The sequence below is a fragment of the Cygnus atratus genome, chromosome 16 (assembly GCF_013377495.2).
Source record: "Cygnus atratus isolate AKBS03 ecotype Queensland, Australia chromosome 16, CAtr_DNAZoo_HiC_assembly, whole genome shotgun sequence".
Lineage (NCBI taxonomy): Eukaryota > Metazoa > Chordata > Aves > Anseriformes > Anatidae > Cygnus > Cygnus atratus.
This window is the reverse complement of record NC_066377.1, coordinates 14,210,663-14,238,468: the sequence shown is the minus strand read 5'-3', so window position 1 is coordinate 14,238,468 and position 27,806 is coordinate 14,210,663. Positions and strand designations below refer to the sequence as shown.

Below are 27,806 nucleotides of genomic sequence, written 5' to 3'. Positions count from 1 at the left end.
AGGAGAGAAACAGCTCCCAGACCTGGAGGCTGCGACGTGCTCCCAATCCCCAATTTGACGTGTAAACCATCAGCCAGGCAGCCAAGCTGCCACCGGTCCTGCCTGCAGCCTGCCCAGCCCGGCCCATGCCCGCGTCACCGCTCCTCCAGCCTGCGCCGCCTCCTCCGAGCTGGGGCTCGTGGCCGTGGCTGGGGCTTGGCGTCGGCCACCCGCAGCTTTGTCAGAGCTTCTCGGCCTTGCTGCCTTGGCTTGAGGAGGACGTGGAGCTGCTGGCCTTGAGCGCAGGCTGTGCTCAACTGAAAGGCCGACCTGCTGCCTCGCAGGAGCAAGAGATCCCCGCTCCCTCTTGCCAGGGCCATATGTCACGCCGGCACGCTGCTGTCGCAGGGGAAGGACGCGCTGCCAGCGCTGGATCATGTGCCTGGAGCCGTGCTGGGCTTCAGGTGGCTTCTCCGCCTGTGGAAGCCGGCCTCGGAGGGGACACGGGGCAGTTTTGCCAGAGGACAAAAGGCTGAGCCCATCTCTTAAAGGAGACAGCAGCAGGCTGCAGCACGGTGACTCCTGACACCCAGAGGGTGCAGCTCCATCCCGAGGTGCAGGAAGAGTTTGGGGAGCAGCACTTTGGGAAACAGGAGGTGTGGAGAAACGGTGCCAGGAAATTTTAGGGAGTTAGGGGCCGATGGTGCCGACGGGACACAGTGGGGTGTCCTCCCCTGCAGGGCAGTGGCTCTCTTAGGTGGGATCACTCCGGAACAGCAATGGCCTCGGAGGAGCAGGAGTTTGCTCATGCTGTCAGAAAGCCGTAAGCACTAAAGGCAGGATCCCCACTGCCTTGTCCCGAGGGCTGCTTGAGACAAAGGGACTTGCAAAGGAGGCTGCCGACCCAGATACATGTCAGCTCGACTCCAAGGCCACGGGGGCTGTCTGTGCAGGGTAGCAGGACCGCTGTCGGTCCTGACATGGGAATGGTCTGGTTTGGCTCTGCCACCGCCTCCGCACCCCTCCAGAAGCTTTGCTGCATGCCTGGAGAGCTGCCCTGTGCCCCTGCAGTGCGGCTCCGTGAGCTGAAACCAGAGCAGTTCAGCCCCAGCCCTGCAAGCTCAACATTTGCAGCCCAAGCCCTGCTGCCCCCAACCCTCTCCTCACCAGGAACGGGGCAGAAAACTCCACCCCGACCACAAGCAGCTTCCCGAGAGGAGCTGAGAGCAAGGGGACACGGCCTCATTGAGCCCAACGCTGTCCCTCTCTGCCTCTTGGCAGCCCAGGGGACAGGGCACGATCTTGTGCCACCTACCTGCGGGCCAGGGCTGGTGGCAGGGCCAGGGCACCCACGGCGCGTGGTTGCCACCTGCTGGCTCTGAGACCCCGGCCGTGGAGGCTGCCGGGGTGGACGGAGCGTCCCACAGGGCTCCCAGGATATGCCCCGGGTGCCCCCCTCCCGAGCAGCACCCCCCGAGCAGCACCCCAGGCTCCCAGCGAGCCCTCTCCCACCCGCAGCGTGTGGCCAGGGCTGGGTGCAGGTGGGCACTGACCTCGATGGAGATGGAGAGCGGCTCGACGCCCCGCAGCGTGCTCTTGTCGAAGGGGTCGAAGATGTCGTCCCGCATGTTGGTGGGCTGCAGGACGTACCCGCACTGCCCGCTGGACATGAACAAGGCCTGGTTCATCTGCATGGGCTTGTCTGGGGAGCACAGGTAGGAGGTGGGTCCTAGGCCCCTTCCCCTTTTCCTGGGGTCTTTGTGCCTTGCACAAAGTTTGCCTTTGATGCCCTTTGAAAGGGAACCCAGCTCATCTTCCCCGAAACCCCAAAAGCCCTGCACGCGCTTGGACCGTGCAGTGACCTTCTCACATGTGGTCTGCCCAGCTACCCCGTGCTCCATGGCTCGTCCCCTCTTCCCCTTCCCTCTCCTTTCTGCTTTCTTGTGCTGCCTCCAGCACTTGCCAAACCAACCTGCAAGATGCCTTAATTCACAAAAGCAATGAAAACCCAGCAGGAAAAAATAAATAAAAATAAAAAAGAGTTTTCTGGTGCGTTCATCAGCTGACCTGGCTCCCAGTAAGGGTGGCACCTAGAGTGGGAACTGCAGAGCCCCTCCTATTGCCAGGATGAGGTAAGGGCACTGGGGGCACGACAAGCCCACCCACCCTCCCCTGCCTGCTGCCCTCACCGGGGGTCTGGAAATTGAGGGCGACCAGCTGGCTGCCGCAGATCCACATGGGCAGGGGGTCGTAGTTGGAGGAGTCGAGGCGCTGGCCCTTGGGGTAGATACGGGAGAGCTGCAGGCGGTTGTACTGCAGGAACTTCTTGCCCTTGATCTTGTTGACGTACTTCTCTGCCTTGGTCTCGGGGAAGGAGGACATATCTCGGTAACAGGCCCTCTCTGTGCCGATCTCTGGGAGGAGGCAGAGCACAGAGTGAGCCAGGAACGTGATCGAGGCCAGGCGAGGAGCTCGTGATGGGAAAAGCGCCGCTACAGAGCGCTCTGGCTTCCAGGCACAAGCACATCCCTGTTCCAGACACTTCAACCACCGCATGCCCCTTCCTAACACTGTCCTCTCCTCCTCCCCTGGCTCAGACACAATCCAGCCACGCAGCCCCTCCTCTGTTCTCAGCAGGTTTGCTGGGTGCCAAAGGCAACGGGCTGAAGGCCCTGACGGCTCTGCCACCACAGCCGCAGCACGACGCTCCCCAGGGGCTGCTCAGGACGGGGCCAGATCTCAGCAGCAGAAGGATGGGGAAGGGAACCTCCACCCTCTGGTGGAGGATGTTTTCAGAGCTCCGATTTAAACTCATTCCAGCTTGCTTTGGACACCTATCCTCAGCTGCAAGCTAGCCAAAGGCCAGGGCAGCACCCTGGGGGCACAGAGCGGGGTCTGCAACGCCACGGGGTCTGCCTGCGGTGGCACGAGACCAGAAGATGCTCACTCTCTTCATCGAAGGGCACGGGTCGGCAATAGACAACCAGCTCCGAAAGCTCCAGGGCAATCTTCTTCCTCCTTTCCATCATCTTCCCTTCGGAGAGCTGCCAAGAGGGGGACAGAGAGGCACCAGGGCCAGTTGGGAGTGGCACCGTTGGACATCCCAGCTCACCAGCGGCAGTGCTGGCTTGGTGGGGCTGCTCCTGCCCACGGTGTGGGCACAGCCAGCGGGTCCGCATGGGGCAGGGGGGACACCACAGAAGCACCACGGGAAGGGAAGGGCCCTTGGCAGGTCCCGGCTTTCATTTGGAGAGGGACTGGCACCAGCAGCTTGATGCCCTCCATGGATGGAGGTGCCCCACCTCTTGGTGCCCACCCCACAACCCCTGAGCGAACCTTCCCAGGTGCAGAGCTGGCCTCGGCTCTAGTTTCTTTGCAACTGCCCCGCCAGGAGTTGCTGGCAGCCATCTCGCCGCCCTCCCCACCAACCCAAACCTGCTCCCTCGGCCTCCCTTTGTGCCAATGGGAATCCCCCAACTTTGCTAGGACACTACGAGACGTCTCCCCTGCTGAGGGCTCTCCAGGCTCACCCGTGCATCGGCCGTCTGGGCCGCCTCGCGGATCTTCTTCACCCAGTCCAGCAAGTCCTCGTGCGTATCGGCTGCCACGTCAAGGGACAGGCGCGACACCGAGGCCATGCTAATGGAGAAGACGAACAGGCGGTTGTTCTTCCCCTCGGGGCGGATGGCTGTGCGGGGAAAGGGGCAGAAGAATGGTCACAAGCAGAAGCTGGGCCGAGTCCTTGGGAGGGAGGGAGGGGAGGCTCAGGGGAGCGGAGAGGGATGACAGAGCAGGCTCAGGGTGTGCTGGAGCAGCTCAGCATGGCCCCAAGGGCTGCTCGCAGGCACCAAATGCTCCTAGGCTGCAGCCGGGCTCCAGGGAGATGCCCAAGCCCAGCAGCCGAGCACACTACAAGCACGCACCGCAGCCGTGCGCTCAGTTGCAACGGGCACAGGGGCTCCTGGAGGCATACACCAAAGGCCCTCCAGCCCACAAACCCCACATACAGAGCACGGCATCTCCTCTGTCCCTCAGGGCACTCACCGATCTGGCAGGAGGGCACGTCCAGCACGCCTCCGAGCAGGTCTCCCAGGGGGCTGTTCTCGTCCAGCTGCTGCTGGGAGCGAAGCGCAGGCACGGTCACGCCAGGCACCACGCACACGCGCTCCTCCCCACTGCCCTCCCCAGCTCACCTCCCGCTCCGGCTCCAGGCTGCTGGGACTGCTGATCTCCTCCACGTAGTTGGAGGGGAACCACAGCTGCTTCTTGCCGCCGTAATCTCCCCTCCACCTGGAAGAGAGGGAAGCATCAGCACCCACCGTGGGACCCCAGGTCACCCTGGGTTGGGATCCCAGGTGACTTGAGGATCCTTTGCCATCTGCTTTCAGGCTCTGGGAGAACACGGCAGGCTTGGGGGCAATCCCCATCCCAAAGGGGACACACCGTTGCATGGATGGTGACACCATGGTTTGACCGTGTCCCTTAGGGAAAAAGGAGGATCGGGATCAACTCACCAGCCTCCTTCCTGTTTCTCCACATTTTGGATGATGGCGTTTTTGGTGAAGGTCAGCTCGTCCTCCCGCTGTGCCTTGTAGTCAAACAGGGCTTTGACTGCACACTGCAAAGAGCAGGGGTCCGGTGAGGCTGGGCAGCTGGCACCGTCACGGGGAGGCCACCAAATCCCACCACTGATGGGGGTGTGGAGCGGGCTGACTGAGGCATGTCTGCCACCAGACCCCACTGATGCAGACCAAATCAAGACCCCCGTTTACACCAAACCACAGAGGTCAGAAGCCTGGTGTGGCCCCGCACAGGCACTTTCCTCTCTGCAGGAGCCACTGCTAGCTTTGGTATAGAGAGTTCTGAGCAGAGACAGCACAGCCAGGGAACCTGCAGACCCAGCCTAGAGCACGCCTACCTGCATGGTCTAGAAATACTGTGCAAAATAACAAAGCTCTTCGAAAACAGAGACACTTGGGAAGTGCTCAGGTCCCAGAGATGCTAAACCCTACAAGAGGCTGGGGAGCTGGAAAGCTGTGGTAAGCTGTGCAGGAAAGCCAGTCCTCATCTTCCACTGAGCTCTTGGTAAGAACAACGTTTGGTTGGGAATGACCCTTGGCAGCTTTCAAAGGGAAACAGATGGTGGCAGAGAGAGGTGGGTCTTATGGTCTTATCTAGCCCTATGGAAGGTCCTCCTCGTCCTTGCCTTCCCCAACAGAGACCAAGAGATGGGGCAGGGAGGGATGCAGAGGATGGAGAGGGGCTGCAGGGAGCAGCGCTGGCCCTGACAAGCAGTGGGAGCGTACCTTGAAGGTCGGCATGGGGTTGGCCTCCACGTAGAAGCCGGGGTGGCGTCCCTCGTAGAGGGCTCCGTAGTCCGGCTCCTGTGAAAGCAAAGGGCCAGTGATGAGAGCTGTGGCTCAGCAGAACAGGTCCCCTACCTTGGGGGAGATGGGGAAGATGCTCAGGGGAGGGTGCGACCCCACAGAAGTGATGCTGCACCCAGCAAACGGGTGTGCAGCCACACTCCTGGCTGTCATGGGTCAGAGGGGCAGCAAGAAGCCTCGCTCAAGCCAACATGTTTCCAACAGGTGACAAAAAAAGAGGTGGTGCAAAAAACCCCACATGAAGCACAGAGACAGCTCACACAATGCTGCTTCAAGGCGTTAGCTCACAACAGAACCTCTCCATCACCCTTCGGCTTAGCCCTTCCAAAAAGCCGCACTCACCGCTGTCCCTATCTTCTCCAGGGTCTCCTCGTTGATGGGGTACCTCAGCTTCATCTTGCGGTACAGCGGGTGCTTTTCGTAGTAGCTGATCAAGTCGACCAGGCTCTCAAACTCGGAGTTGCCCAGCAGCACGGTCTGGCCCTCCTGCTGCACGCGGCAGTGCTTGATCTTCCCTTCCGCCCTGGCACGTGGAGAGAGAGGAGCCGCTGGGCACACAGCACAACGAGGGGCTCTCTCCTGACATAAAGACAACCCAAAAAAGGTGTCCCCAGGCTGGCTGCTGTGCGCAGCCATCTCCCAGCACCTGTGTGTCACCTCGGGGATGTATCTGCACGGCCGCAGTGTGCCACAAACCCCGGCACCAGAGCCAGGCATGCTCCACGCCATGCAGGGCAATGGGGACACGCAGCCAGGTGCCACTTTCCCTGCAAAAACAGGGATACAGGGCGGGGAGAGAGGCAGAAAACAGCATGGCCCCGCAGGGTTCATGAGGACCAGCATGGCAAAGGAGGAGCGTGGCCCTAAAGGCTTACACAGGCCATCCACGTGAGACAAGAGCTCCGGAGGGGCTCACGTGAGGCCAGAAACGCTCCATCAGCAGCGTGCCAGCTGCGCTGTGACACGGCCTCCCACCCCTCTGGAGCAGGGTTAAACAGCCCGCGGGCACGGCATGGGAGAAGGAAAGCACAGGGACAGCCCCCCCATCGCTCCTGCCCCCTCCCCGCACCCCCAGCCCCGCACCCCGTCCTGCCTCGCTCTGCCCAGGACGCACCGAAAGGAGATGGCGTAGGAGCTGGGCTCGCTCCTCTTGCGCACCAGGAAGGCTCCGTCCCGCGGCACCCTCATCAGCATGTGCTCGGCTTGGGCGCGGGTGAGGTTGGCGTGGTACCACCTTTCGGGAGAAGAGACGGCGCTGGGCGCGGGTCCCCACACACCCGGCGCAGCTCACAGCGCGCAGCGCCGCTCCCCCCCGGCCCCGTGAAAGGCTGCCTGGGTCCCAGTGGGGAGGACAGGGAGAGGAGCCCACCACGCGGGGGACACTGCAACGGGGGCTGTCTTCTCCCTTTGTGGGACGGGCAGGGGATGCAATAGGAACAGAGCTGTCTGGTGATGTGTGGCACAGGTGAGGGAACCTCAGCCAAGCCTGACAGTCCTCTCTTCGCATAGGGACAGCCAGCTTTGGGAATGACGAAGCTGGTGGCTGTACTGCTGTGACACTGGGGAGTGAGGAGGGGACCACAGAGCCCCAGCAGGGAAGCAGGGACTGCAGGGAGACCCGGGTGGGCTTCCCATGGGGTCCCAGCTGCCACGGACGCAACTCGCCCTCCTCGCCCACGCGCTCACTCTTTGCTCTCGTGGGCATTGGTCTGAGGCACCGGCTCCGTCAGCCTCATCTCGAACTCGTTGCACCTCAGCGGCACCTCCTGGTAGTGGGTGATGAGGTCGTAGAGGCTGTCGAACACCAGGTTGTCGGTCAGAAAGAACTTGGGGCTGCCGGCGTCCTGCCGCGAGTGGATGCGGCAGTGCTGCACCTTCCCGTTGCGCCTGCAGAGGAGGGATGGGGTAAAACCGGGGTTGTCCACGGAGAGACGGCACCAACCAGCCCCATCTCCAGCCCGGTGCAGCTGAGGAGGACACGGTGCCCCACCGGGGACCCACTGCCCAATGCTGCCAGCACACCGGGACTGTGCCGAGGTGAAGACCACCCCAGCAGCGCCACGCAGTGCAGCTCACGAGCCCTTACCAGAAGGAGAGGGTGTAGTCCCCGACAAAGGTCTCGCTCTCCCTGACGAGGAAGGAGCCGTCGGGGGCCCCCGTCTCGATGCAGTACTCCGTCAGCAGCCTCTCGGCTATGTGCCGCCCGTCGCGCCCCGCTCCCAGCTTGCCGTGAAACCACTTCTCCGTGGAGTGCAGCTCCGTGCTGTTGCTCACCTGGAGGGAAAAAGGCACAGACTGGGGTCAGCGGGGGCTGCTCCGCGTGCGTGGCTTTAACCAGGGTCGGCGGCTTTCTGAACCGGCTCCCACCTTTCCCACCACAGCATCTCCCTCTGAAGCTGGCAGTGGAGGTGCTCAGCCCCTTGGGCAGCCAGTTCCTTTCCCGAGGGGAACAACTTACCATCGCACAAGGGAGCCCTCACCTCCTTCTGCTCTTCCTCATCCTCGTTTCCTTGGTCACTGGTTGTCTCCCCCGAGTAATAGATCTTGCTGCTGGTCAGGACAAAGTAATGCGGGTTCCACTCCTGCAAGGAGACAAACTCTGGGCAAGAGGCCCCCTGAGGAAGCACCGAGCTGGCCCAGCACCCGTTGGTGGGATCTTCTCTTCCCGATTAGCACAAGCAGCGGGGGGTGATTGGGTTTGGGAAGGAGAGTCACCAACAGCACCGGTTTCAGTGGAGAGAAACAGGAGCTCCCAAGGCATGCCCCTGATCTGAAGCATGGGTTTATCAGCAGCGAAAAAAACCTGCACGTGACAGGTCTGACACACGAAGTGACTGCAGATCATGCTGCAGCCACCCCAGCGTGTATTAAAAGATGACCAAATGAAGAGCAAATCACTGCAAAAAGGAAACATTGGGCATGGATTCGGCAGGGGGGCTATCAGAGATGGGGGGTAACAGAGACGGCTGTGCGGCTTTACCATTGCGCCGCTGTTCTCCAAAAAAAAAAATGGCTCTTTCATATACGTTTTTGCCTGAAAGATCCTCATCAAAGCAAAGCAGCTGAAAAAGCAGACTGCGGGTAAGTAAACACACCTGCTGAAATGAATGCTCAGCGCTTTACGAAGCAGAATGCTCCTTTAGGTGCGGGAAGCGTTCGGGCAGGAGGCAGCCGGCTCTGGGCTGCCGCCACGACTTGCTGCAGGAGCAGCCAGCGCGTTACGCGGGTCGCGCAAGAGCAGCGAAGCGGCTGCCATGCACCAGCCCAGAGCTCCCTGAGCTCAGCCTTCTGACGCTAGCAGGGCCGGCGGGAGACGCCTAGGGGAGAGCACAGGAGAGAGCCAGCATCAAAACTCCCCCGGCCGTCAGCGACCCGTGGGTCTGGCACTCCTGAGGCCCAGGAGGGGCAAACGGCCCCGCGTAAGGGATCTCCCTCGAGCACCCCGTGGTGTCATTTACGGAGCCTGGGGTAGCGGTGGCGGACACGTACGTGATTGATGGGGTCTTCCAGGTAGAGGATCCCGTTCTTGATGGAGTTGCTGATGTCATTCTCGGAGTACATCACGGAGGTGGGCAGCTCCTCGTAAGCACTGCCCTCAGCCAGCTTCTTGTGCTGTGGGACAAGAGAGTGAGTAAGGCACCTCGAGGGGAGCGGGCACCCAAAAGCAGCACGGGTTTCCCAGTGAACAGCCTTGAAACTCCAGGTCTCCTGCAGCGGGTCCCCCCAGACTAAAAGGACCAAGGTAAGAGACTATCTCATGGCACTGAGATAAGTGCCACCCTGTCTTCCCGGACGTGATTTCTGCAGTAGAAATACCAGTATCCTCCCGTGGCAGCACCCAGCTGCTGGGCTCATGTCCCAGTAGCTCCTACAAAGCAAGAGAAGCTCTTTGTCTCCCCATGCTTTCAGCAGCAGGTTTCCACTTCCACCCCGAGCACTGTCAGTCACGCAGACGGTGTCCTCTGCGGCTGGTATGGGGCTACGGTAACCCCAGAGTGAGAAATTCCAGCGGTGAAGCAGGCAGAGGTCATCACCCACAGTGCGCACAAAATGGGGCTACGGGAGGGACCTGAAGCCAAACTACCCTAAAACTTTGGGGGAATTCCCATCTGTATCCAGACCCAACCCTTTTTCTCAAGGTAGAATTAACCAGGGACATTGACATAAATACAACCACGGTTCAGGGTTCACGCCACAGCCAACCCCTTCCAAAAGCAGGCAGCTCCCCACGGTCCCAAAGCCAAACCTGCCCCTACTCTCTCCATTTATCAGCCCTGCTGGGGAAGGGAGCTCACCTTGATGAGGATCTTCCTCTTGAGCTGATTTGGAGAGGGGAGCCCGTCAGCAGAAATATCTACTGGTTTGGTCAAGAGCATGTCCCCAAAGACCTTCTTGAAATTCTGAGCCATGTTCCTCTGCTGAGCAATGCTGCAGTGGTCCTCGATGGACAGAATGACGGGGAAACTGGCAGGAGGAAAAGAGCTGCCATTACTGGAGCCATGTCTGCAGGAAGCTCCGCTGAAAACCTGGCTTCTGTGCCCTCCGAGAGCAGTTTGCACCCACACCTCTCTGTGCTGCGTCTGCAGCTGTGCTGTCTCGAGCCTTCAGTGTAAATGGCCTCCAGCAAGGTGTCCCCACCACTGGCTGTGGGCAGGGGACTGGCAAGCTGCTGAGGTTTACCCACAGCCTTCCCTCCCACGAGACTCTTCAGGGTGAAATCTCCCCTTGGCTGGAGCCACAACAGCACGCTCTCTTCTCTCTGAGTCCTAGATGCACGGTCTTGTGCCAGGTCCCTGGTACAGGTGGGCTTCGCCTGGCTGCAGGTGGTGCCTGCCCACTCTTTGCCTTTCTGACAGCTCTGCTCGTGGCAGCCCAGGTGCCTGCGGTACTCACTCGGAGGTGACGAAGGCGTGCTCCTTGATAGTGACCAAGACGTCAGAGAACTTGATCTTGGTGGTTAAGGTGTGTCCATGGTAGATGACCGGCATGCCGTCAGGACCATCCCAGCAATCCACTGAAAGAGACCCACGGAGGAAATGAGCCCAGGGGCTGCAATCTTGGCGGGACACGGACACGAGACTGGGCGCTGCTGGGAGCTCGCGTTGGGTGGAAATAAAGGAGAGAGGTGCAAGGCCAGCCCTCTCTGGGGGACCAAGGGCTCGGGCAGGCACCAGGCAGCACCGTGCAGCGAACGGCCTCAGCCCCTCCAGCCCACCGCGGTGGTTACACCGCCTCCTGCAGCCCTGCCTCCGCACGGAGACTTGGCCGACCGCTGCCAGCTGTCGCGACAACGGCGACAAAACTGCTGGTGGTACCGGTACTCACGTTCGATGCAGCGGCATCCCATGCGCAAGCAGCGGGCGTACGCCTCCAGCGAGGACTCGCTCGAGAACTGGTCCCCGGTCAGGTACCTGCCACGTGAGGGAAGATGAGCACATCAGCCACAGGCAGGGTGGGGATGACTCCTGGGACATCGCAGCCCTTCGCGGCTCCATCCCCACTGCAAGGGCTGTATTCATGGCTCCTACAAGCCCTAGGAGGGATATCGATGCCAGTGGCACAACACCCCTGCACCCAGCGCCATTGCCACTGCTCTGAGAGCTGGTCCAGCCCCTGCAGGCAGGAGCTCAGCCACCGTCTGCTCCCCAGGCTTTCAGTCCTTTAAATTTGGGCTGATGTGCTGCCACTGCACTGGGTAAACGGGGAGCACAGCCAGTGCGTGTGCCCCTTGGCAAAGAATGCTTCCACCAGGGGAGAAGCAAATGGCCAATTTCAGCCTGCCTGTTTTTTAGCACCTCTCCTCCTACAGGCTGTGCAAGGCGATGGTGCCCGTGGAAGGAAACTGCCCGAGAGACAGCCTGGGACCTCAAAGCCCAGTCTGTGCAGATGTGCTGTGCTGCCAGTGTCAGAGCACAACACGGATGGCTCAACCATGAAGGGAGGACTGGGACACCAAACGGAGGGTGTCTGAAGTGCTGATCCCATGTCTAAAGGGCTGCTCGTCAGCTCGCTGGGACCAGAGCCCCCCAGCACGGGACGCTGGGCAGGGGCAGGCGCAGGGAGCCACTCCGGGGTCCTTACGTGTTGTGCGAGGAGGAGATCCAGTAATGGGAGAGGGGGTTGTTCATGTTCTCCGGACACACCATGTCCAGCTGCGAGTTCCAGATGCTGTTCTCTTTGGAAAACAGGAAGGTGAGAAACTGCTCAGGAAGAAACAGAAGCGTGTTACTGATGCGGAGGCTTTGGGCGCTGCGGTTCAGTTTCACACACACAGCTCGCCCTTGGCGAGCAGCTATTTCCTAAGCTCAGCACAGACCGCATCCTGCAACGCGAGGTGCCAACTGGCTCCACCAGGACCAGGCAGCGGGGGCCTGACCGAATCCTGCCCAGTGCACAGCTACGTGACCCAGCGTGCCTGAGCAACACAGCTCCAGGCACTAGCACCTATCTTCTGCACCCTGCCAGATATCTGCGCACAAATCCTTAGACTGCCCCAGATGGAGACAAATAAATAGCTCTGCATTTTATTTTGCAGCTCACACGGCAGCAACAGCTCACTACGGCCACGCAGATCAAGGGACTTCTGGATGGGACTTGGTCCAGAGGGCCTGTGACATGGTGATCTCCAGCTGTTTTTATTCTTTTGTTTCCAGCAAGGCTGGTAACAAAGTTCCTTGCTTTGAAAAGATGCTTGCACGGAGCAAAAGGACGTGTACCCCTGGGTAACCTCTCACTCCCCAAATGAAGTGCCCGAGGAGGGCTCCCAGCTGCACACATCCAGCACCAGCAGAGGCCCCAGAAGTCGTTCCCTGTGCCAACCTTCCCTTGAGCAGCTCAGCAAACGGCTGCCCTATGGGATCACCCTGCTTACAGCACCCTCCCCTCGAGCACTGTCACGCCGCGAAGACGCAGCCCCCCTCCCCTGGGCACCTCCCGCCCTCCCGTCACCCATCCGAGGTGCCGTACCTCGTCCAGGGAGAAATACGGCTCGTCGATCTCTCTCAAAGGGTCCCGCAGGAAGTTGAACATGAATTCCTGTACCTGGAGGGTATCTGCAGCCCAGAGCTCCTGCAAACCCCAGAAGAGACATCAAGGAGGAAGCGTTTCAGGAAGCGTTATTCAAAACCACAGCAGCTTGCCCAACTAGAAGCTTTAACCATCGCTGCCTGGGAATTCAAACATCAGCACAAATACCAGATAGTGCGCAACTGCAGCAATCTGGCCCCTTTTTAAGTGGTCTACATCGTCTGGGCATTGTGCATTTTTCTTCCTGAAAGCTCCTTTGCACACGTCTGCTCTCCCAGCTCCCCCCGCAGCAGAAGCCAGCGTGGCTTCCTTTGGTTCCTCTCTCTCCCCGGCTGTCTTGCATTAAGTCACCCGAACGGCTGCGTCTCTGCTGCCTCGTTTTGTCCTCCCTGCAGCTGTGGGAGATGGGAGAATGGCACACAGCAGAGGCCCTGTGCTCCCACCCGAGGCACGGCATTGCGAGAGCCTGCAAGAAGGGTCTGCACGCTCTGCAAACAGGCTGCGGGCACCCACGTGGGTGTCTGAGCACACACTGAGCTCACCGAATGCCTCCAAAAGATGGCTTTTAGAAGCAAAGGCAGCAAGCAGATTGATCAGCTGCTGCTCAGGATGGACCAGGGAGCTTTGGCTGCCTTCTGCACCAGCCCCAAGGACTTGGTGAAACTCCAGCCCCGCAGAGAAGCGGGTCCCTACAGCTATCCCCTCCCCTCGCCCGTCCCGAGCTCACCCTCTGGTACTCCAGCAGGAACTTCTGGAACTCCAGCAGCGACACCCTGAAGTGCTCGGACCTTTCTCCACCCCTGAGAACACAAGGAGAGAAACGTCAGTCACTCCTTAAACACCTGGCTGCAGCATCGCGCCAGAGGCCACCCGCAAGCCACGCGGCACAGCAGGCGACCCACGCCGTGCACTGAGCACGATGGTCAGCAAGGCACGATGGCAAACACACGGCAGCTGAGCTTCCATCTCCTCGTCCGGTGCTCCTGGGCAGCCCAGGGCTCACAGCAAGGGGCTGACGATGTGAAACTTTGCTCAAGGGCTGTGAAACTCCAGTCAAGGGCAGCAAAAGTCGTCAGAGGGACTGAGTTGTACAAAAACAGGGTTTCTTCTTGTATGAAAGCGTGAAAAGAGCTAAAGAGGACTGGGGCTGCCAAGGGTGACTGCAGCCAGGCCAGACCTCCAGGTATTCAGAGGCTGGGGGCTCAGGGAGGCAGGGCAGGGGTGTACCAAGCTGTAGTGCACAACCAGGGGCCATGCCTGGGACCAAGACAAGAAAACAGACACGGAGCTGGCAGTGCTGTGCACAGCTGAGGGAAGGGACTGCCTGGAGAGGAGCCCAAGAGCAATACATCGCTTACGGCCACAGCGCCCAGTGAGCACCAACCACGAGGGTACCTTGGAGGAAACTTCTAGGGGGTCTCGTTACTCCACAAAAAAAACACAATTTTTTTTTTGGGTGCAGCTGACCTGAGCTGGCTCCCAGCGGGGCATCTGGGAGGAAGAGAGCCCCAACTTGACCTGAAACATCTACGACAAAGGTGCTTGTTCACAGCGCACAGAAACACACGCAGCGCTGTGACAAGGAGCACGCAGCATGCCTCGTCCCAGACCCACTGCTGCAGGCACCAAAGCACACAATGGAGCAAAAAGCAGCAGCCCCTTCCCCTGCAAGCACAAGAAAGTTATCCACCTTTCTAGGAACGGGACGTCCATCTGCAAAAGAAGAAGCACAGGCATTAGGTTGGCTCTCAGGCAAAAGCAATAACTTACATGCTCCCTGCCTTCCCTAGCCCAGAGGTAGGAAACGGGAGCTATTAGTGGAGGGAGGCAGGGCTAAGAAGGCAATTAAGAGGGGATGCCCAGTAATAAATATTATCTCTGCTTCCCCTGCCCCAGCCTGGAGAATTGAGCTCTTACCATTTTCTGGGCACTGAACATCAGGCTGCGGTAGAGCTGTGCAAACTGCCCGTACGTGATATCCCCGTTCCTCTGCTCCACGTCCTACAGCCAAAAAAAACCACAAACACCGAGGTTTTACAGGGCCACAAGCAAGAGGACTGCACTCCTGTCACCTGCGGGTGTCACCTGCCCCCAGGATTTTGCAGAGGAGGAGGGAAAGGCCAGAACATGGCCAGACTTTGCCTCCTACCTTCGCATGTCTCCACTGGGGCCAACGGGACCCTGACAGCACCCAGGACATGGGCGCATCCTAAGCCCCCGTTACGTGCTTCCCCAGGCTCACCCACATAGGAAGCATTACAGCTTACTTGAATAGTTACAAAAAGATTGTTTCCTTTTTTGGTGGCAGGGAATATCTGCAATATCTAGAAACTGCAAGAGACAAGGTGCACGCTCCTCTTTGGTGGGACCTTTCCTAGGTGAGCTGACCCGCGGGCAGGCAGCGGTGCTGCCCAGGGACCCAGCCCGAAGGGGAGAGCAGCGGGGCCACGTGCTCACCGTCAGCCGCTCCCGCAGGAACCTCATGTTGGGGACGCGGTAGTTGACCTGGGACAGCATGCTCTTCAGGTCCTTGGCAGAGATCCTGGCAGGGCAAAGAGGGAAAACGTGTTCAGGAGCTCTGGGACCAAGGCATCAGCTGTGAAAGGCGAGGACGGATGCGCATCCCTGGGAGCACACTGGGGTTGGGACCCAAAGGCGAAAGGGAAGAATGTTTTACATTTTCGCGTGTATGCTGTGCACAAGGAGCGCACAGAGCTGGGACAGGGCTGCCTACATCCTGCTGGGAACTGCAGATAGCTCCTGCAAGCCACTGGCACTGCGGGGCAAGCCCCAGCATCCTCGCCCCATGTGGCCCCTGGGAGCCGAGGCTGCAGCGGGCACATGGCGCCTGCCGGCTGCTGGGAGCGACCGGGCAGAAGCACTTTTATAGCATCTGCGCCCCAGCATGGAAGCTGGGAGACCAAAACCTGATCCCTGACACACAGAAGGAGGTGGAGGTAGCGCCTGCATTGACAACGATTCCTCCAAGTCTGCCCAGCGATCACCAGTGGTGCTTTTGTGCCTGATCCTCAAAAGCAAGTGGGAGCCGGGACCCTGGAGGATGCTGCCCCATCCTGCAAGGCAGGCCTGGCACTGGGAACGCTCACGGACTTGGGCCCAAATAAATACACCAGGGACAATGTGATATGTGCTGGTTGTGTGCCATGGGCCATCCCTTCCCTGTGATGCTGAGCCCACAAAGGAGCTTTGGCAGGAAGGAAGGGATGGGATGCAGCGGCCACCGCCAGAGCCCTGCCCCAGCACCAGTGGGCTGTTCTCCCCGAGGGGTGTTGCACCAAGGCACTGCTCATCGTGGTCACAAAACAAGGAGAGGAAAGAACAAACCGTGTAAAAGCTCCGACCAGTATTTCCCCTCTGTTTCTGGTAGGAAGGCAGGGCATGGGATGATTTTATTTACTGTGTTAGTAATAAGGTTAAAGTGCTGGAGAGCTTGGAAAAATAACTTGGTACTATTTTGAGACTAGAAAGTTAAAAAAAAACACACAACACACACACAAAAACTTTCTTCTTCTTCTGCGGAAGTTTTTTTAAGGGCTTAGGATGAAGAAGCCAGAGGACGGATCCAGCCCTCTCCAAGGGCATGAAAACATTCCCCGCTCCCGGTGCTCTAACTCTGCTCCCAGGCTCAGGCAGCTTCCCTAGCCAGAGGTGAAATGGCCTCCCCTGGAGCTAGGAAAAAAAAAACCAGCATCCTGTTATCCTCCTCTTCCCACCTAACCTCTCCTGGAAAAACAAACACCCAGAGGCACGGCCGCCAGTGCAAACAGGCAGCATCTGTGCGCTGCAAGGCCCGCGGCTGGGTGGGCTCTGGCCAGGGGCACGCGGCCACCGGTGACCGCTGCTGGCTTGGGACCCCAGCAGGGGGTGGGCATGGGGAACGAGGCCTTCAGCTGCCCCAAACCTGCCTGTGCTGCGGGTGGTTTGTGTTTAAAGAACACCTCGCTCCCTTTTCAAACCCCGCTGCCTGGCTCAGAAGTAAAAAAGCGCACCAAAAGTGTGCAAAAAGTGACAAAAAGTGTTGCAAAAAGTGACACCAAAGTCACGGGAAGATATCATCCAAGGGTCTGTCCGGGACCTGTAGTTGCTGTCTCTGCTTTGCAGGGAACACACGGATGCTTGTAGGATGGGGAGGCCTGAAACCTTTCTGCTTTCCCCCTCTACGCTGCAGCATTTCTGTTGTGCGCCGCTCACAGCCTGGGCTGGAGCAGCAGCTCTTTCAATTAAATGCTTTGCATTTAATCCCCTTCCCTTGACTGACAGATAAAGAATACATGGCCTTTTCCTGGCTTAATTCTAAATGCTAATACAAAGATGATATTAAGAAAAACAACAGGAGAGATGTAAGAGACTGCCTTTCGACTGCTGAACGTGCCTTGGGCAGACGAAGCTGTACGTTCAGCCTCTTTCGTCCTGTCCCGATGCCATTTCAGCAGCGTTACTGTGTAACCGGATGAGAAAAAGGACCAATTTTTTCCATTTCTCTTGCATTCACACTCCAACCCCCCACGCAGCCACCCCCACACACGTTCCCCATTGCTGAATTCAGAGAGTTTTCAAACAAAGGGGTCAGTGATGCACACCAAGGACCCGGCCGCAGCGGCAGGACGAGGGCTCTGCTCGAAGCAGCCAGCAAGCCGCACTCCTGCCTCCTTCCCCCCGTGCCCAGTCCCCAGCGAACACCAGTACGATGTGCATAAAACCTGAGCCGGGATTTGAAAGGTGTGTGGCACGTGCGGAGCAGCTGCAGGGGATTAAAGGTGCCTTTTTCCTTCCCATTCTGCCTTGGAGAGGATTTACCCCTCCTCCACCAAACCCCAATGCACCGCGCTGCTCTCGCCACGGCACAAATCCTTGCAAAGACAAAACCAGGAGGGACTGGGGGAGTCGCTGGTCCCACATTCCTGGTAGCGGCAGGCTGTTACAGCACGGACATCTAGCCCGGGTTTCTCATGACCCTCTGCGAGCAGTGGGATGGGGCCGGCTACCTCCAGCACGCTCCCCCTCCAACGACAACAGAAGTCAGACCCTAATTTCGGCCACATCAGTTCTTTGCTTACAGGACAGGACAGACAGGGCCTGTGTCTGCAGCACTGCCATCGCTGCCACCCACAGGCACCTCCCCGGCTGACCTAAGCAGGGGGAGCAGGAGAGGTGAGGCTCCCCCGGTACCCTGGGGATTAACAGCTGAGAGCATCCTCTGTGCTGGGATTGCAGCAAGGCAAAGCACTCCTGTCTCCTAGTCAGCCGGGTCCAGCTGACCCCTGGAAGGTTTTTCGGCTCCCGACAAGGGGCTCTGCTTCCAGGGCAGAAAGCCTGGGCAGATGAAGGGCGCAGCTGGGTGAGCCACAGGTCTCGAGGAGGATAAAGGAGCTCTGCTCCTTCGGTGCTGCCAGCTGGGGGTGAGGGTGTTCCACAGCTACGGGGTCTCAAGGTCTTCCTGGGTCCAAATCGCTGAGAAACAGGTCAGGGAAATGAGATAATTTTTTGATATATATTTTTTTTTAATTCAGTGAAAATGAGCCAGGGAAGTACTGGAGCTTGGATTAAGCTTTCTTGGAAGTGAAAACTAAAACCCTACAGGACCCAACAGAGACCCCAGCCTTTGCTGTGGATTTTTAAGCCAGAGGTAGGTGCTTACAGCTCAAGCCCTCTCTTGCAAGAACTGCAAACCAGGGGCCTCATCCAGCACCCAAACCGAGCAGGGGCTGGGAGGACACCGTGCCGGGGGGCTTCCTGGGGGCTCTAGCAGCGCTGAGTGGCTGGTTCGGGCTTCTGTTAAACACGGGGACTCTGGCACTGGGTAGGGTGAGGCTTCTTTGTACAAATGTGTGTGCAAATGAGCGTTTTCTCTCCATTTTTACCTGTCCTCCCGGTTGCGATCCAGCGAGTAGAACTGCTTCCTGAGCCACCTGAAAGGAGAGGCACGAGGTCAGGCTCTGCCTGGCTGCAGATGCCGTAGGACGGCAGGTCAATGGGATGAAGCCCCTCATACAGGAGCACCAGGTCACTGCGGCCCTGAGGGGGAAGGAGACCTCATCGCCCAGCCCAGCTGCTGCGGGCACCGCCGACCACGTGCTGCTGTACAGGTCTGACCCCAGAACAGCGCTCCAGGGTGGGAGCAGCACCGCAAGGGATGGAGAAGGGAAAATAACACAAGCACGGGACAGGGACAAGCTCCCCACCTCTCAATCTGCAGCGGGGTGGCAGCCCTTAGGGTATCTGCCACCAGCCAGTTCAGCCCCTTGATCCACATGTTGACCTCCTCCTCGGATGTGGCTGCGGAAAGAAGGAAGAGGAGAAATGGGAGGAAGGGACACAGAGGCAGGTCACCAGCCCCTCTTGAGGCTACCCCCGGTGTCCTGAATGCCTTCCTTCTTCCTTCTCCCCCTCCCAACAGCTCCCACCCCTGCAGACGCTCTGGTGTGCTCCTCTCCCTGCCCAGCTCCTGCTGCCCCCCCGGGACATATGTGGCTGGCTGGACCCCGCGCCCCTGCACTCTTCCACGCCCCTCCTGAGAGCTGGGTGTCACCTCTGTCCCCGAGGAGCAATGCCCAGGCTGGGCTGGGTGACAGGGGCCAGCAGCTCCCGGGAAGGTTTGCCAGCTCCTCCTCAGCCTCCCCCGGCTCCTGCTGCAGCCTCCCCGAGGGCAGAAGGGCTGGCTCTGTCCCTGCGGGCTGCAGCACAAGCCAGAAGGCAGATGTGCCATGGACATTCAGGGGTCAGCATGACTGCCTGCGTCTGTGCTTGCCTACAGGGGTCTAAATGAGACCCAAGGATGAGTACTGCTAGCTGAACACGGCAGATCCACCAGCTGAACTGCAGCGAGTGATTACGAGCCTGTCTTCCATACAAGAGGAAACTCAGCAGCATGAGGCTCTGCTCTTTCAGCAGCAAAGCGTAAGGCTGGGTGCTCCAAGTCCGGCTTAAGTCACTGGACGAGATGTTTAGGAAAGCTGGGACCGAGGCACCAGAGTCACCCCGTGCCGCCAGCAGCAGCCAGACACATCTCCTTGCTCAGGACTGCAGAGCAGGGACAAGCGAGCTCTTAACCCTCCATGTGTACGGCTGATGACGCTCAGCTGACGAGCACTGACATGCCAAGCTGAGATAAGAACACTACTGCAAGTTTTGAAGCAGGGTGTTCAGTTCATGTAACTTCTGGCTACACTGGGTGAATTAACTGACTTAACCAGAGCCTGGTTCAGTGTGTACCCGTCAGGGAACTGCTGTCACCTGCTTCCAAAGGCATCCCCTCAGCATGGCCAAAAAGGTATCTATGTGTCCGGGGACTTGTTCCAGCTCACCCTTGGAAGGATGCCTGGGAAGTCTGTGAAGGGCCTGCCCGCCCTGCCCAGGGGCCGCGAGTGCTTTACCTTGCAGGCTGAGGGTCTTCAGCCTGAACTCTGTGCCGTAGAGGACAACAAAGCAGTGAGACTGGTCCGCTCGGAAACATGGATCCTCCTGGTACCGGTCAAAATCGCGCGAATTCTTTCCTGGGCGAATCTCTTTGATTTCACGAATGTCCACTACGAGACAAAGGGGGAAAAATAAGAGTTCAGTGAAGAGTTGAAATTCCCAAGAAGATGAGGCTCTGTAGATCCTAAATGGCACATCAGAGTAGGAGGAAGGGCATGGATTGTGCAGCTGGACTGCCCCCTGGTATGTGGTGGCTATGGCAGGAGGGTGCCAAGCTCTCCACGGCTCAGCCCCAGCTGCGCTTCCCTGGAAAGCAAGGGTACGACGGGTGCCTGCTGAGCGCCCGCACATCCCCAGAAGCAGCCGACCTCTTGGGTACCTGCCTCTACCTCTCTCTCAGCATACTTACGAGACCATGCACACACAAGCCTGCGAGCACAGCCCCTTCATGCTGGTTCCCCAGAAAGCCTCCCCAGCCAGCCCTGTCCCTATTTGTCCCCGTGTCCCCAGGGAGGCTTCGATATTTCACCCAGGCGCTCCCCAGTCGCGAGGAGCAGAGGGCAGAGCTCTGGTTCCTGCAGGTTCCTTCGCCCGTCAGCTTCACACCCCACTCTTTCTTCCTCTGCTCAACCTACGTCTGTGAACTGCAGGGGTTTTTGCCTTTAAGAGAGTCATTTTGTTTTCTTTTTAAACGAGAGCCTTTCTGCTGGGGTGAAACCTCTGGGGGCACAGCCTTCTGCCCAGCTCAATGAAACCCTGCTTGCAGCCTCTGCGTCTTACAAACACCATGGGTTCAAGATCCACTCCTATCCAAATTCAAGTTCGATATTGAAACCTGAGTCGGTTCCTGGTTTAAACAACTCTGTGACCCCTCTTCTTCCCTTCTCCCCTTTCCCCCTAAATTATGGCTGAAGTTTCTGGCACCTTCCCCTGCCCCAACAGCTCTCCCATCTCTCGAGAGGTGATCCCCTGTCCCGCTCCAAGCAGTACCAGGACCCCTGGACCTGCCCTCATCTGCATGAGTCCCACGGGCTTTATTTTAACAATTCCAGCTTCTCTTTGAGACCAAGGCTGCCGCAGAGTGGGCAGCACCAGCAGTGACACGGGGACAGCACTGTCCTTTGGATATTCCCGAGGCCGCGGGGCTGGTGTCGCAGCTCAGCAGCTGTCTCCTGGAGCTCCCCCAAAGGTGACACGTTGGGCAGCAGTGCGACAAGGAACGTGGCAGGGAGGTGAGAACCAGGCTGGGCACAGCTACGGCTTCCCCAGCGCTCAAGGAGGAGGAAAGCAGCAGCTAACTCACCCCAGCCACCACGGCCGAGGGAAGCTGCAGCGGGGTAGAGCGTGCCAGGATCTTAAACACGAGGCGAGCCGAAGGAGATGGAGGGATGCTGGGGAGAGAGTGCCTCAGCCTCCTCCCCAGAGGAAATTCTGGGAAAGGACGCTCATTACCATCAAACAAAGAGAACACAGCAGCAGCAGCAACAACAACAAAAAACCCCAAACCCAAGAATCTTTGCTTCCTGGAAAAAGAGTTTCTTAAATGCTCGGGGGAATCAAATAACAACAGTTCTGAGTCACGTTTCCAAAGCAGACGATGCTTCTGAGCAGTGTGGGATGGCGATTACTGCAAACCTGGCGTGTAATTCATCCCAATTAAACTCCACTTAGGGCAGTCACTGTGGATCGACTCGCCTTTCATTCCAATTTGCTGTAGTTTAGAGCTAGACAGAAACACGACCTGCTCAGCAGCTGCAGCAGAGGCTGGCAGTGCTGCACCGGCTCGCGGGGGAAAGGGCCTGCTCCCAGCAAACCCAACAGCAAGCCGGGAGATGTGGCCTGGTGCTGGGGAGACTTGTCCCAAACCTTGCACAAGGAGCCTGGGGAACCTTTTTAAACCACTGCTGTTGAAGCAGTCACAGCAGCAGCCTTGGATGCTTGCTATAAAACCATTTTGTGCTGGCTTGTGCACTCTACATGTGCACCAAAACATGTATAAAGAAGAGAATCCCACTGAAACCTTGTCAAGGGGTCTTTCACCCCTGGACAGGCTACACCACGCAGCACAGCGGTGTGCATCCAGACACGATCACAGCCCCCTCATTTCCTGATACAGAGAGACCCCGTTTGGCCACTGCAACCAAGGACAAGTGCACAGAGATGCAGCTCCTTGGGCTGTGAAGGGCAGCTGAACGAGCTCCCTAAAACGAGCAGGGCTGTGCCTTTCTAAGGCATCACCTGCCCTTTAGAAACTGGCTGTCTGGAGGTTCAAACATTAGCCTGCCCCGTCGTAATCCATCCACGTGCTCACAACCTTAGCGGCATGACATGTTCTTCTATCGCTAGCATAAAAAATGCATCACAGCTGCGGTCTTTGCATCCATCACACGCACAGCAAAGGCTATTCCTGTCGGAGGATTTGACAAAAGCAGTGGGAAAGAGCTGGTTTGCATGGTAGGCGGTAACCACTAGCATGTGCTGTCTCTGCTATTTCGGCAGCCTCCTTCCAAGGGCCTAACCCCGCACCGTGCCGGCGCACCGCGGCGCTCTGACTCTGTCCCGCATCCGCCTCTCGCTGCAAAGTGCCCGCGGGGTTGTGAAGGTTGCGAGCTATCCTTACAGACCACATCGCCAAAAATCCACACCAGGGAGAGCCCCCAGAGCAAACGGGGCACCCAACGAAGGCACAGGGGTGCGGGCTACTCCTGGGGTGCACTGCCGCGAGCACCATGCACGCAGAGGAGCAGGTAAAGAGCTCCAGCCCACGCGTGCCTGCAGCTGCTTGCTCATCTCTCTCATCCTCCCAAACACGCCCGCGTGCGCTGGGGAGAAGGCGGTTCAGGGTTTGGTTTCTGCAGCTCGCACCTTGCCGCGCGGCAGCACCATCATCCCCCTCCAGCCCCACTGCCTCGAGTGACTCAAGCGCCTTCCCGGCCCCCTGCACCCTGGAAGGAAATGACTTCAGCAGGAGGCACAGCGAACACGGATGCCACCATCCCGAATATGCGAGGTGTCTCCACACCAGCTGTGCCCCTGCCAGGCTTCAAGCCCCCGGCACCAGCCTGGGACCAGCAGCCAGCCGGCAGTGGGGAGGGGAGGAAAGGCCGCCCCAGCTCTGCTTCAGCAGAGGGTGCAAGCCTACAAGCCACGTCTCACGTCTCCTCTTTCCCTCTGCTTGCACCGAAACCCTGTCCCACACACCCCAATGCCACGCTCCCCAGCCCTCCCCACCAGCGCCAAGGCCTGGCACCCTATTCCAGACACCAAAGCAACCCCAGCCCATAAATATTTCCACCTCTGCTTGCGAGGGCCACCAGTAAAACACAGATACCTCAGCAAACACCAGCCACCCTCCGGAAGGCAAACAGGAAACCCAGAGCCTGCTGCCACCTCTCTCCATGCTCTTGCGAGCTTGGGCCGCTCACTTTTCTTTTTATTGCCCCGAAGCTTGCCCTGACCACAACTGCTGTGGCAGGTGCCAGGGGCCACCGAGAAGGTGGCTTCCTTGATGGCCACCATGCTCTTCTCTCTTGGGCTTCCCTCAAGGACAGACGGACGGGGAAGCTCGAGGTCCCACCGCACCGTGGGTCTGTGCTGGGAATGACCTACCAGGGATGCTGCCGAGGACTAGGGGAAGAGCATCTGGTGGGGCCACATGTGCCAGGGCGGAGGAACAAGTGCCAGATAACCCTGGATAAACCCGTCAAAGAGAGGCAACCTGTCACCGGGGTGAACCACATCTCATCGCCCCGCTGGTCTGCCCCAGAGCACGCTGTGGGACGGAGCAGCTGCTGCAGAAAGCAGGCGCTGGTCTTCATCCCACGTGGACAGCAGCAGGATGAGGGAGAGAAAGCCTTGACCTCCACATGCCTTTTCGAAAAGGACACGGTCGCGTTTCTGGGCCAGCAGCCTTCCCTTCCGCAGGAGCAGGTTACACCAGAAAGAAAAAGCTGGTCCCAGACCCACCCCCTGCACCACTTAGGAAAAAAAAAAATTCCCCTCTGGTTACATGAAAGCCAGATCCACCCTTCAGCTGTTCACAACTGGAACTTCACCCAAGCCTCGCTTATAACCCGTGATGGATCGGGCATTGTAACGCATGAGGATAAGGACACCCTGCAACAGGCTCCAAGGGTTGCAAAATCTCCACCTCCAGAGGGTTTTTGGAAAGATGTCAGATTGATTAAAAAAGAAGAAAAAAAAAACAAAAACAGGATTTAGGTGAGATTACCTTCCAGGATGGATTTGTCAGGGACAGCCTCCAAGCAAACACCCACCCACCCACCCCCCTGGCAAGCACATCTGGGTGCAGCGCGGCTGCGTGGGGACCAACAGCGCAGGGAGAGCCGCACGCTCACTCGCACTGCAGCCTGACCTCAGCTGGCACAGGCTGATCCTGTCCTGTGGCGGCAGAGAAGCCTTTGGGCTTCTTCCTCCAGTACCAAGCCAGCAAGAAATGTCTTCATGCTTTTTGGCAGTGTACGTTGCCCTGAACACAATGATTATTTCTGGCCTTCCCATCACTCACAGGAGGGAGGTCCGGCACGCAGGGAAAGTGAGAAGTGAGGAAGATGGAAAAAAAAAAAAAAAAGACCCGTCTTGTACGTGTGTGCGGGGGCAGAAATCAGAGAAATCTATTACGTAACAGCACGGGGTATAAAATAAAGCAGTGGTATTTCCCCCTGAATACTTTGATAGGAGCCCACTGAACGTGCTGCTCGGGCTGGTGCTGGCTGCTGCAGAGGTTTGCAGCAGGAGGCTGGGCTGCCCTCGCCCTACCCGGGCTGCTTCTGGCGCGCTGTCTGCAACTGAATGCCACGCGGGGAGACGCAAAAATCCCACCGGGCTTCAGAGGAACGGTCAAGCGAGCGCTAAGTGCTTTGCTGGAGCGGGGCCAGAGCCTCCAGCACCTCGCGGTCTGGAGCCAGGCGCCGTGCCCCGCAGCAGCCAGCGAGCCCCCTTCGTCTGCGAGGCTCCGCGTGAGCCCGTCCCGTGTCCACACGTGGATCCGTCCCTGCCAAAACGCAGCCAACTCAGGTGCCGGGGGTTGCATGATGCTGAAATCCTCCTGATGGCGCGTCTGCTGTGCACTGTGCCGCATCCAACAGGGATGATGCGGGCATCTTGCAGGCAGCAACGATCTGAGCCTGAACCTGACTGGACCGCAGTCGTTATTAAGGCGGCTTTTACAAAACCGTGCTGTGCCCCTGGTGAATACCAGAAGCGGGCTACAATGCCTAATATCCCATCCAAAAGAAAGCGGGAACCTCACCGCATTAGAAACCTATCTCAGAGGGAAGAGCCGTGCATCTCTCATTAGTACAGGTTTTCACAGTAACAGCTCAGCCTTAGCTCCACGAGCTTTCCTTAATAGACAAGACGAAACCAGGCAGTGCAACGGTGAATTAACAGTGTCTGTGCACGGAGACGCAGCGCTGGGTTTCTGCACCCTCCTCCTGGCCACGCCGCGCTGCCATCAGTGCTTCAGTGCATCAGCTCTCAGGTTTCTGGAGGAATACGATCCCACAGCATTAGCAGATGGCTGCTCCAGCCAGAGAAACAATAAACCAGCTGGGGCCTCGAATCCGACCTGATGGCTCCTTTGCGGGGCTGAGGCATTCACGGAAACCAAAAGAAAAGAAATGCTGGCACAGCAGAGCCCTATGCCCCAGCAAGTCCCCAGTCCCTTCTGTGAACCGAAAACGGACGTCCTGCCATTTTAGTGAGGCACCCGAAAACCCTTCAAAAAGCTCTCTCACTGCCACTACTGCCCCAGGGAGGGACATGGCAGCCCTGGTGCTTGGGGGCCTGTTGGGTCCCACCACTCTTGCTTCTGCAATGCACGCACAGGAACCTCTCCGGTCTCAGGAGAAGATGCAGGTTAAGCTATTTTCCCCTCCAGACTTGGCTCGGTTGTGCCTCAGGTTGCTCCAGCAAGTCGGTACATCTCACCCGCGACCCGCAGCAGCAACCTGCAGTGTTTGCTCTGAGCTGCTGCGCGTTGCTCTGAAGCGGTTGCTGCGATGGCTCTGCTGCAGAGGCAGCTGCATCCACAGAGCGCCTTGGCAGGGAGGATGCTCAGAACAAACAGCTCTGATGGGACAAGGGAGTTCCCAGTCCGCCTGGATGGCTGCGAATAGCTCGAACCCGGGGCCCAGATCCTTGCTGACCGCCGCTGGAGGGACGGGGCAGAGTGCTTCGTGGGATTCCCCCCCAGCAGCAGCCCCCCCAGCAGCGCAGGCAGCACGTGGGGGCCAACAGCTGCTCTGTGGGCACTGGGGCTTCCTGCCCTCGCCTCGAGCTGCCGCTCTCTCGGCTGCACCTCGGCATCACGTGTGCTGTGGCTTCTGAACTCTGGTTGCTCCCCCTCCCTGTGCCCAACCCCCCCCCTCCCCCCCCCCCCCCCAAAATCCTTATCGTGGGCAGAGGAAGTGACAAGGAGATGCGCAGGGGACTTGGAGGTGCTTTGTAGAATGGCTCAGGTTGGAAGGGACCTTAGAGATCATCTAGTTCTAATGTCCTGCCGTAGGCAGGGATGCCACCCACTAGATGAGGCTGGCCAAGGCCCCATCCAGCCTGGCCTTGAACACCTCCAGGGATGGGGCATCCACAGCTTCCCTGGGCAGCTTGTGCCAGTGCCTCACCACCCTTACAGTGAAAAATTTCCTCTTAACGTTTAGTCTAAGTCTATCGTCTTTTAGTTTAAGACAATTCCCCCTTGTCCTATCATTATCTACCCAAGTAAAGAGTCCTCCATCCTTTTTATAAGCCCCCTTTAAGTATTGAAAGGCTCCAATGAGGTCTCCCCAGAGCCTTCTCTTCCCCAGGCTGAATATCCCCGGCTCTCTCTCTCAGCCTTCACAGCTCTGCAGCCATGCGGTCTGGAGCAAGACATGAGGAACTGCCTGCCTGTCCTCCCTCCTGGGTGCTGTGGGCTGGAGCAGGGAGGCAAAGGTCGTGCCAGGGCATCACCCTGCCCCTACAGAGCAGCTCCCACCTCTCCCAGGCAGCCCCTGCCTTGCTGCTCCACCAGCTTCGGCCTCACGCAGGCGACCTTCAAGATCTCACAAACATCCTCCTGCTGCTAGCAGCAGAGGTGGCTGGGGGCTGACAACTGCCTATCCTGCATCATCAGCACATCTCTCCAGATTACTCTCAGCTGCAAGAAGGCATGTGTTAAAAAAAAAACCCAAAGCTGGTCCCCCAAGTGAGCAAAGCAGGATGCCGCTATCTCGCGATCTCTGCCCGCAGCCCAGCAGAGCGGGGATGCAAAGGCTGGCAGTTTCCACTGTGCCTGTCTCAGCCTCCTAGGGCCGGCTTCACGCTCGGGAGCTGCCTCCCTGCCCTGCGGACCAGGCCACGTCCCCAGCACCGCCATATGGCCGAGCAGGGCACTACCTCTCACGCCAGGTAGCGTCCACTTCTGGCGGGGTGCTCCAGCTCCTTCCTCAGCCTCCGCTGCAGTCCCCTGGGCGGCACCTGTGGGGACAGGCCACAGGAACCTCAGCCCTCAGCACCTCCCGCTGTGCTACACACATGGCAGCATTGTGCCCATCCCTGAGCCGAGGAGGCCAAGAAACCACAGCAGCAAGTAAAGCAGGGGAGCGGACACGGCACACCAGCCGTGAGACATAGCCACTTGTTTCTGCCACAGCCCGAGCCCCTGACAAAGCACCAGGAGCCCACAGATCTGCAGGCAGCAGTTCCCCAAATACTTCCGTGCCTCATGAGCCTCTGGGACCTCGGGGTGGAGACATCCCCTCAGTGACTACTGGTGACAGCACACCCAGCCCACACCTTGTCCCTGGGCTGGCCAGCAGGGCACGCCTCAGGAAAGGCCAAGGACAGGGCAAATCTATCGGATAGCTCCCCCCGGGCGCCCTCCCACCAGCCACCATTGTGCAGTTTGAGGTCTCTCTCTGCAATTTCCTTGTCGGTCTCCAGTGGGGTGCAGGCACCCCACTTCAGGACAGCCAC

The 27,806-nt window shown here is 58.7% G+C and overlaps 1 protein-coding gene across 4 annotated transcripts in view; it reads right to left on the bottom strand.

Annotated features, from left to right (window-relative positions):
- PLCG1 (phospholipase C gamma 1) overlaps positions 1 to 27,806 on the bottom strand; it is a 41,347-nt gene that overhangs the window by 2,633 nt on the left and 10,908 nt on the right. For 2 of the 4 annotated variants that reach the window (XM_035548021.2, XM_035548023.2), the window contains exons 2-27: positions 19,787 to 19,939; positions 18,596 to 18,689; positions 18,275 to 18,322; positions 14,850 to 14,934; positions 14,310 to 14,393; positions 14,083 to 14,105; positions 13,120 to 13,192; positions 12,333 to 12,434; positions 11,448 to 11,566; positions 10,692 to 10,777; positions 10,260 to 10,380; positions 9,662 to 9,830; positions 8,856 to 8,978; positions 7,847 to 7,948; positions 7,453 to 7,640; positions 7,053 to 7,253; positions 6,481 to 6,600; positions 5,709 to 5,889; positions 5,286 to 5,363; positions 4,494 to 4,597; positions 4,173 to 4,269; positions 4,024 to 4,096; positions 3,510 to 3,667; positions 2,927 to 3,023; positions 2,169 to 2,393; positions 1,533 to 1,681 (exon numbers count right to left, since the gene is read on the bottom strand). In XM_035548021.2, the coding sequence (XP_035403914.1) occupies positions 1,533 to 1,681; positions 2,169 to 2,393; positions 2,927 to 3,023; positions 3,510 to 3,667; positions 4,024 to 4,096; positions 4,173 to 4,269; positions 4,494 to 4,597; positions 5,286 to 5,363; positions 5,709 to 5,889; positions 6,481 to 6,600; positions 7,053 to 7,253; positions 7,453 to 7,640; positions 7,847 to 7,948; positions 8,856 to 8,978; positions 9,662 to 9,830; positions 10,260 to 10,380; positions 10,692 to 10,777; positions 11,448 to 11,566; positions 12,333 to 12,434; positions 13,120 to 13,192; positions 14,083 to 14,105; positions 14,310 to 14,393; positions 14,850 to 14,934; positions 18,275 to 18,322; positions 18,596 to 18,689; positions 19,787 to 19,939 (3,053 nt within the window). The remainder of the gene's footprint in view (positions 1 to 1,532; positions 1,682 to 2,168; positions 2,394 to 2,926; positions 3,024 to 3,509; positions 3,668 to 4,023; positions 4,097 to 4,172; positions 4,270 to 4,493; positions 4,598 to 5,285; positions 5,364 to 5,708; positions 5,890 to 6,480; positions 6,601 to 7,052; positions 7,254 to 7,452; positions 7,641 to 7,846; positions 7,949 to 8,855; positions 8,979 to 9,661; positions 9,831 to 10,259; positions 10,381 to 10,691; positions 10,778 to 11,447; positions 11,567 to 12,332; positions 12,435 to 13,119; positions 13,193 to 14,082; positions 14,106 to 14,309; positions 14,394 to 14,849; positions 14,935 to 18,274; positions 18,323 to 18,595; positions 18,690 to 19,786; positions 19,940 to 27,806) is intronic. The other 2 variants (XM_035548022.2, XM_035548024.2) reach the window with 1 other exon arrangement.